Source organism: Oncorhynchus kisutch, linkage group LG20 (assembly GCF_002021735.2).
Source record: "Oncorhynchus kisutch isolate 150728-3 linkage group LG20, Okis_V2, whole genome shotgun sequence".
Taxonomy (NCBI): domain Eukaryota; kingdom Metazoa; phylum Chordata; class Actinopteri; order Salmoniformes; family Salmonidae; genus Oncorhynchus; species Oncorhynchus kisutch.
Genome location: NC_034193.2, coordinates 14,504,212 through 14,513,839, shown reverse-complemented (window position 1 = coordinate 14,513,839; position 9,628 = coordinate 14,504,212). Strand labels below are relative to the sequence as shown.

The 9,628-nt window shown below is 40.2% G+C and overlaps 1 protein-coding gene across 1 annotated transcript; it reads right to left on the bottom strand.

Moving 5' to 3' along the window:
* Positions 1-4,692: 4,692 nt before the first annotated feature.
* On the bottom strand, positions 4,693-6,194 carry LOC109865889 (interferon-induced protein with tetratricopeptide repeats 5-like). Its single transcript, XM_031799734.1, has one exon. The coding sequence runs from the start codon at positions 6,127-6,129 to the stop codon at positions 4,693-4,695; it is 1,437 nt and encodes a 478-aa protein (XP_031655594.1). The 5' UTR covers positions 6,130-6,194.
* Positions 6,195-9,628: the final 3,434 nt, after the last annotated feature.

The window sequence follows — 9,628 nt, the reverse complement described above, 5'->3', positions numbered from 1 at the left end:
TATTTATATAGCCCTTCGTACATCAGCTGATATCTCAAAGTGCTGTACAGAAACCCAGCCTAAAACCCCAAACAGCAAGCAATGCAGGTGGAGAAGCACGGTGGCTAGGAAAAACTCCCTAGAAAGGCCAATACCTAGGAAGAAACCTAGAGAGGAACCAGGCTATGTGGGGTGGCCAGTCCTCTTCTGGCTGTGCCGGGTGGAGATTATAACAGAACATGGTCAAGATGTTCAATGTTCATAAATGACCAGCATGGTCGAATAATAATAAGGCAGAACAGTTGAAACTAGAGCAGCAGCACAGTCAGGTGGAAGTTGAAACTGGAGCAGCAGTGGGAATGGGTAGGACCTGAACGTCGTGGGAATGGGTAGGTCCTGAACGTCGTGGGAATGGGTAGGGCCTGAACGTCGTGGGAATGGATAGGGTAGGACCTGAACGTCGTGGGAATGGGTAGGACCTGAACGTCGTGGGAATGGGTAGGGCCTGAACATCGTGGGAATGGGTAGGGTAGGACCTGAACATCGTGGGAATGGGTAGGGCCTGAACGTCGTGGGAATGGGTAGGGCCTGAACGTCGTGGGAATGGGTAGGGCTTGAACATCGTGGGAATGGGTAGGACCTGAACATCGTGGGAATGGGTAGGGCCTGAACGTCGTGGGAATGGGTAGGGCTTAAAATTCATGCAAGACTCAAATTCTGGAGCGGCGCCTGAGACAGTGTTTTCCACCACCATCAACAAAACACCAATTGATGGAATTTCTCATGAAAGAATGGTATCTCATCCCTCCAATAGAGTTACAGATACTTGTAGAATCTTTGCCAAGGTGCATTGAAACTGTTTTGGCTCGTGGTGGCCCAACGGCCTATTAAGACACTTTATTTGAGTGTTTCCTTTATTTTGGCAGTTACCTGTATTTTATAACGAAAACGGAAGAGCAGAATATTGGTGTGCAAAGTAGATATTGTTATAGCAGACCAACCAAAGGCCTAAAACTAAGACTGTAGCCAAATTAGGGCCTTTTAACCCGTTGTTGGCCAATAAACATGAGTTTATTGAATCGCTGCTTTGAGTTGCTTTTCAAAGTTGCATTTCCTCTGACAATGTCATCAGGTAATGAATGATTATAACTAGGCATAGGGTTTACTGAGGACAGGCTTTTAACTGTAAATACCTATAGGCTTACTGTTCCATACGGACAAGTTGAGGCCCATGCCTTCAAACTGCCACACAGATTTATCTCATTTTCATCAAAGCTCATGTTTCAGGAAATGTAATGATGGATCCATTTTCATTTGAGATACTGTAGCCTATGTGTCTTCAACATGGTAGAGCTGCATTTGATGAATACTTAACCATGTAATAAGTCATAACATTTTATTATAATATAAAAATGACGTTGGCCATAATACAGAAGCTGTCATCGGGTGATTGTAGTCAGCATACAAATGTCACTGTCACGAGAGCCTTATTTTCCCTGTCTGACTGCATTACACACAATAGTTCTGTAATAAAAATAAATGGCATGCAGTCAAGACATACACAGGCAATGTTGACTAATGTTAACGCGCTCAAAGATGTTGGTAATATGTTCTCTACACAATGTCAGTTACAAGAGCTACTGCAGTTGAATGGTCATATCTAATTAACTTGACATGGGACACATCCAAAGACATAGAAACATGTTTTCCATAGGTAATATAGTCTAACGCTATATTTATTTTGAAATCAAACTTAAAAAACGTACACACTACTTGAAGTTAGTTACAGAAACACATTTAAATGCATACAGCAGTATTTCAATGTAACACATGTTGTGTTACAGTAAGGTTTAGCATGTGTCAAATACAACAGGTGTAAACCTTACCGGCCCAGGTGGCTCCAATCACTAACGTCCCTCCTCTGCCTGCAGGAGGAACCGCCCCTGCAATGCAGAGGAAGGGCCGTGACACAGCCTACTCACTACACGTACTAATATCTGTCATGAAATATGTTTTATTTAGTTAAGAAATGTATCTTCAAATGTGAACAATGTCAAAATATTATTGTCTTACTGTTCCTTTTCGACTAAATGAAAGGTCAACTCACTGTCAAACTTGCAGCGACTCCCTCCAAACGTCTGGCAAAGTGCCAGCATGGAAATACTTAGAGGGAACAATAAGAAGATTTAATATTTGGCCTTTAGGTTGGTTTTTGGAGCAAAGTAGAAAGAAGCACGTTAACAAGCTCAAAGATCATCAGGTTTTTGGCAGTCTGTTTTATTATCTCTTTCACAATGTTAATGTCAGTTACAAGAGCAACAACAGTTGAACGGTCGGTGAAGATATCTAATCAACTACCTGAAAGGAGACACATCCAAAGACATAAAAACATGTTTTCCTAAAGTAATACATTCTAATTCATTTGTTGTTGTTGTTGCAATAAAACATATAAACAATGAACATAAGAAACATGCACGCAACTTGAAGTTAATGTTACACTTTACAATTACAACCATTCAAATGCATGTAGCAGTATTCCTAGAAGCCATGCACTGTGTAACAGTAAGATAGGGGTAGTTGGTTGTCACACTTTTTACTCTTGTGTGTATTTCTCAGCACCAGTATATCTTACAAGACTCGTTTTGATGTTAGGAGAAAGAACAAGGTCAAGGGTTGAAATCCGTGGTGGAAAAAGTACCCAATTGTGATACTTGAGTAAAAGTATCTATACATTAATAGAAAGTTACTCAAGTAAAAATGTAAGTCACCCAGTAAAATACTACTTGAGTAAAAGTCAAAGTATTTGGTTCTAAATATACTTTAAGTATCAAAAGTGAATGTATTTGGTAATATATACTTAAGTATCAAAAGTAAAAGTATACATCATTTCAAATTCTTTATATTAAGCAAAGCAGATGCCACAATTTTCTTGTTTTTAAAATGTACAGATAGCCAGGGGCACACTCCAACATTCAGCCACCATTTACAAGTTATGCATTTGTGTTGAGTGAATCCGCCAGATCAGAGGCAGTGGGGATGGCCATGTGTTCTCTTGATAAGTGTGCAAATTGGATCAGCATTCAAAATGTTACGTGTACTTTTGGGTGTCAGGGAAAATTTATGGAGTAAAAAGTCAAACAAATTCTTTAGGAATGTAGTGAATAAAAGTAAAAGTTGACAAAAAAATGAATAGTAAAGTAAAATACAGATACTCCAAAAAACAAATTAAATACTACATTGAAGTACACTACCGGTCCAAAGTTTTAGAACGCCTACTCATTCAAGGGTTTTTACTTTATTTTTACTATTTTCTACATTGTAGAATAATAGTGATGACATCAAAACTATGAAATAACACATTTGGAATCATGTAGCATCCAAAAACACATTTTTGGTTCCTACTTGATTCCATATGTGTTATTTCATAGCTTTGATGTTGTCACTATTATTCTACAATGTAGAAAATAGTAAAAATAAAGTAAAAACCCTTGAATGAGTAGGCGTTCTAAAACTTTGGACCGGTAGTATATTTTTACTTAAGTACTTTACACCACTGGTTGAAATGGGGACCCTTTTCATTATCTTATCTTATCCCAACATGGAGTTATAAGCCCTCAAACACACTCTGTCCACTTGTGACAACCAGCCCCATTGCGGGGTTGGATGTCATACTGCATGGGGTTCGTTGTCACGATGTTTGCTAGTAGCTTATTCCTTTCTTTGATCGAACGATATTCCTAACAAAATTCAGCCTTTTATGCCGTGAGGGTAACCGGGTAACCTAGGGTAACCTACCCATTAACATATGCTATTTATAGTGGATTTTTATGTGTATGCGTGCTTGCACATGCGTGTGTGTGTCCGCGCGTGTTTGTGTGTGACAGAAAACATATGTGAGAGAAAGACAAAGAAGGGAGCTCTTTATATTACAAGAACAAAAATAGCTTGGGATTTATTGTAACGGTATTCGTCGTCTGAAGAAGAGGAATCATCGGACCAAAGCGCAGTGTGGTAAGTGTTCATGCTTGTTTTATTAAAACTGAACACTATAACAAAAATAAACAAGAGAATAACTGAAACAGTCCTGTAAGGTGAAAACACTAAACAGAAATTAACTACCCACAAAAACCCTGTGGGGAAAAGCTACCTAAGTATGGTTCCCAATCAGAGACAATGTTTGACAGCTGTCCCTGATTGGGAACCATACCTGGCCAAAACAAAGAAATACAAGAACATAGAAAAAGGAACATAGAATGCCCACCCAAATCACACCCTGACCAAACCAAAATAGAGACATAAAAAGCTCTAAGGTCAGGGCGTGACATTTATTGTATACTGGCAGTTGCAATGTTGAAAGTGACAACCAACCCCGTATTCCATGTGACAACCATCCCCAACGATCCTCCCAATGCTAATTAAGATGCTAGTTAGCTTGACCTAGGAATTGGTTTGAAATATATATTTCTCTCTTTCCTCTTTTCAACAAACATTGTTCATGGATACTCCGATATATCAAACATTTACAAAGATTTTTTTATATATTTTTTTACTTTTAACTAAGAAAAAAAAAAATCCCCTCAGCCCAATGTTTTGTCATTCTGAAATGGATTGTTATTTCAAATAATTCACAAAAATAACCTTCCAATAATTATACAGCGCCATTACAATTGGGAGTAATTAGCACTGTGACAACCATCACCGGTCTCCCCTATATCATTTCAGTTTCATTCCTTTGCCTAGGGCATCTGTAAGGTCATCTGTGTCTGAAGAGTGCACCTCGACTCTCCTTGGCGCTTCAGCATTCCTGCCTTTTTTGTCTTCAGTGGCGAGGAATTCCAAAATCTCAGAGGCCTCGCCAACTCTCTTCTGGTTAGCGATCTGCTTCAGCCTCTTCCTAGCCTTATTCCTGTCCCAACTCTCAATCGGAATCTGGTAGGCCTTTTTGAACTGGGTCACAGCACCATCCTCGTCTTTCTTCCTGAAGAACAGAAACAGGCTGAAACCGGAGTAGCATTGCTGCTTGTCTGAGTCACTAAGGGACTCATCTTTCAGCAGGTTGGTGAAGATCTTCATCGCCTCCTCCAGCTGGTAGTTGTCTCCGTAAGCCTCAGCCAGGTTCAACCTGAATTGGACGTTGGATGGCTTCAGTTCCACAGCTCTGGAGAAGTGATGGATGCAGAGCTCCATCTTCTCTTTTATCTGGCGTGCGTTGACCCTCCATATCCCTTTCCTCTTCTGCTCAGACATCTGGTTGAACTGACTTTTGTGACACCGGCCGATTTGGTTATGCATGAAGGAGGAGTGTGGAGACAGTTTCACAGCTTTCTTCAGAACCTCCAGGGTCTCATTGATGCCCTCGTGACTGAAAAACTCAGCCACGTAACGAATGACAAGAGGTACGTCAGGAGACAGTCTGAGGGCCTCTGTGATGAGTTTCATGGACTCATGTCTACTTTGCTTTTGAAGCTGCAGGGCTAGCAGGACCATGATTTCAGTGTTATCGGGCTCTAAGGATTTCCTTAGCTGAGTAGCACCTTCAGTATGCGCCAACCTCACATTTCCTTTCCTGGCTAACCCCTCCAACCTGTACAGGACCATGGCATAGCCCACGTTGAAGGATGCATTGTCTGGTTCTTCCTTAAGAGCTTTCTGAAAGCTCTCCTTTGCCCCCAAATAAAATAGCCCCCCAAGCCTTAGAAAACTCCAAGCCTTCTCACCATGTATTGTAGGTAAGCTGCCTTGAATAGCAGTCGTAACACCCTTATTGATGTTTTCCAGCTTTCCAATGTAGGCATCCACATCATTCATGTTCCCTGAGTGATAGTGAACCCATGCAAAGTTAGCATAGGTTACCAGTAACTCTGTATCATCCTGTCTATTCTTCAATGCACTCTCAGCCTTGTGGAGATACTCAAGAGCACTAACATTGTTTTCCTCCAGGTGGCTCAGAAAGGCTAGTAAGTTGAAATATGTGGCATGGTTCGGACTGCTGAACTTCATGACGCGATCCAGAAGTTTTTCAGGGAGGCTGTCCCGGTCCTTGATGTCATCCTTTTCTATTCCCCATGTAAAGTGACACTCAAGTGCTTTCAGCTTCACTTCCATATCTGTTGTGACAGAAGCGCTATGAGAAAAAAGAAAAATACCCATTAGTATTTGTTATTATAATATTATTATTAGCCCATCATTGTTGTCGTTGTTATCAGCCATCATCATCCTCATCATCATCACAACAGCATGGACAGTACCAGTCAAAGGTTTGGACACACCTACTCATCCAAGGGTTTTTCTTTATTTTACTTTTTTCTACATTGTAGAATAATAGTGAAGACATCAAAACTATGAAATAACACATATGGAATCATGTAGTAACCAAAAAAGTTTTAAACAAATATATATTTTATATTTGAGATTATGCAAAGTAGTCACCCTTTGCATTCATGACAGCTTTGCACACGCTTGGCATTCTCTCAACCAGCTTCATGAGGTAGTCACCAGGAATGCATTTCAATTACCACATGTTAATTAAAAAGTTAACTTGTGGAATTTCTTTCCTTCTTAATGCATTTGAGCCAATCAGTTGTGTTGTTACAAGGTAGAGGTGGTTTACAGAAGATAGCCCTATTTGGTTAAAGCTAAAATATATATATATATATTTTAAATCAAAAGCTCAAATAAGCAAAGAGAAATGACAGTACATCATTACCTTCAGACATGAAGGTCAGTCGATACAAAACATTTCAAGAACTTTGAAAGTTTCTTCAAGTGCAGTCGAAAAATCATCAAGCGCTATGATGAAACTGGCACTCATGAGGATCGCCACAGGAATGGAAGACCCAGAGTTACCTCTGCTGCAGAGAATATGTTTATTAAAGTTAACTGCACCTCAGATTGCAGCCCAAATAAGTAACAGACACATCGCAACATCAACTGTTCAGAGGAGACCTTCATGCCTTCATGGTCTAATTGCTGTATAGAAACCACTAATAAAGGACACTAATAATAATAAGAGACTTGCTTGGGCCAAGAAACACGAACAATGGACATTAGACTGGTGGAAATCTGTCCCTTGGTCTGGTGAGTCCAAATGTGCGATTTTTGGTTCCAACCGCCGTGACTTTGTGAGACGCAAAAGGTGAACAGATGATCTCCGCATGTGTGGTTCCCACCGTGAAGCATGGAGGAGGTGTGATTTTCTTCCTTATTTTCCTCTAACCCTTCCACCCCTCCCCTAATTGGAGTAAACTAATGGCCAACAACACTTAAGCTTCTATTTCCAGCCTCTACATACCATATTAACATTTTTCGGACACAATGTATTTTACAAACGTATCTTTTGTTTGTTTTGAACCCCATCCTTCAGCTACTCTTACCCCCCAAACTGTTGCCAGTTTGCTTTGTTCGTCAAGCCTACCAGCGGTTTCTCCCTTGCTCCTGTCTGGATCTAGTTCCTGTTTCCCGGTTTTACCATTCTGCCTGCTCTGACTCTGAGACTGTCTGGATCTAGTTCCTGTTTCCCGGTTTTACCATTCTGCCTGCTCTGACTCTGAGACTGTCTGCCCGTTCTGTACCTTTTGGACTCTGATCTGGATTACCTGACCTGTTGTTTTGCCTGCCCCCTGTTCTAGTAATAAACCTTTGTTACTTCGACACTGTCTGTATCTGGGTCTTCCCTAAAACGTGATAGGCAAGGCTATAAGCAAATCGGTAAACCGGGATATGACTAAAGAGTTAATCAGGGTGATTTTTCATAAAAATAGACAGGTATTTTCCTTTCCATGGTAGCAAGATCTTATCTGTTTTTTCTAACATTATATGAACATGTACTGTAGGGAGATCATTTATTTCTTTCAGGATATGAATACCGCGTTTGTCCACATTTTATTTTTATTTATCCTTTATTTAACTAGGCAAGTCAGTTAAGAAAAAAATCTTATTTACAATGACTGCCTACCCCGGACAAACACTAACCCGGGCGACGCTGGGCCAATTGTGCACCACCCTATGGGATTCCCAATCACGGTCTGTTGTTATACAGCCTGGAATCGAACCAGGGTCTGTAGTGACGCCTCTAGCACTGAGATGCAGTGCCTTAGACCGCTGCGCCACTCTGGAGCAGTGTATAACCATTTTATACTAAACGGTAATGTAAAAGTTGTATTATTTTGTGATCCCTTATGTAATATAGTACACATAATTTGTTTGTAATCCAGAGAGGTTAGAAAAAGTATCTAGATCCTCTATGAGGCTGTGCAGGGATACAAATTGTGGATTTAAAGAAAACATGAATCATCAGCGTACAATGACACCTTTGTTTTTAAGCCCTGGATTTCTAGTTTTGGCTTTGTAGGGACCAACCCTGCCAGGCAGGCTCAGAATTTTGAGATGGCAGTGGTGCTCTAGTTGGTCTCTGACCATATTTATCTTTATGTCTTGGCTGCGTATAGGCTACTTGCAGTAAGCCTATAAAACAGATAAGGACTTCTCCGTACTGTATGGGTCGCTCAGGTGGGTGTCGAGGGTTGGGGACCGTTCCTTCATGATAGCACAATAAATAAACTATATTTATAATTTATTTAACGTCTATATCTCATATCTGCACAAAATTGAAAGCTCTCTCTGTCACATCTCCTGCTTGCAGACACACATGGGCTATGGCATTTGCAACCAATATACCAGCACATACCCACATACTGTGCCTTCTATGTCTTCTGTTTGCTGTGTTTTGTCCATACCATGTTGATTCCTACCTAATTTCAGGTTTTTCAGTAATTTTGTGTTCCAGTTCCTGATATTTGAAGATGTATTATTTCAATAATTATGCTTTCTTCTCATGCTGTCTTATATATTTATAAATACTATAGATAGAACGTCGAATACTAATTATTTGACAACATTTTCCTTGTAATTATTACACCGTTCTACAATTTCCTACCGGAACTGATCATTCATGCCTATTTTCGTGCCAGCGAGTATTTTACCCAGGCTTTTAACCATTATTTCATCCTTAAAGAATGAAAATCTGGTAGTGATTGTGCGCTCATATCTCTGTTCGATACTGTACACGTTCGAGTTTGATTTTGTCGACAGTATCGCCTTGTATCAGTAGCACTGTAAGAAATGATTATTTCACCACACTTTCAGAATCTTCATCCTCTTTTTCTTGGATAACATTAAGTAGCAGACTTTCTCTCATACACCTAGTCTGTATTTCAAGTAAGGCTTCTCTCAGAAACATGTTCTCCTTTTTAAGTTCTTTAAATCAAATCAAATCAAATCAAATTTATTTATATAGCCCTTCGTACATCAGCTGATATCTCAAAGTGCTGTACAGAAACCCAGCCTAAAACCCCAAACAGCAAGCAATGCAGGTGTAGAAGCACGGTGGCTAGGAAAAACTCCCTAGAAAGGCCAATACCTAGGAAGAAACCTAGAGAGGAACCAGGCTATGTGGGGTGGCCAGTCCTCTTCTGGCTGTGCCGGGTAGAGATTATAACAGAACATGGCCAAGATGTTCAAATGTTCATAAATGACCAGCATGGTCGAATAATAATAAGGCAGAACAGTTGAAACTGGAGCAGCAGCACAGTCAGGTGGAAGTTGAAACTGGAGCAGCAGCATCTGTTTGAATCGTATTGACTGTTTGTTT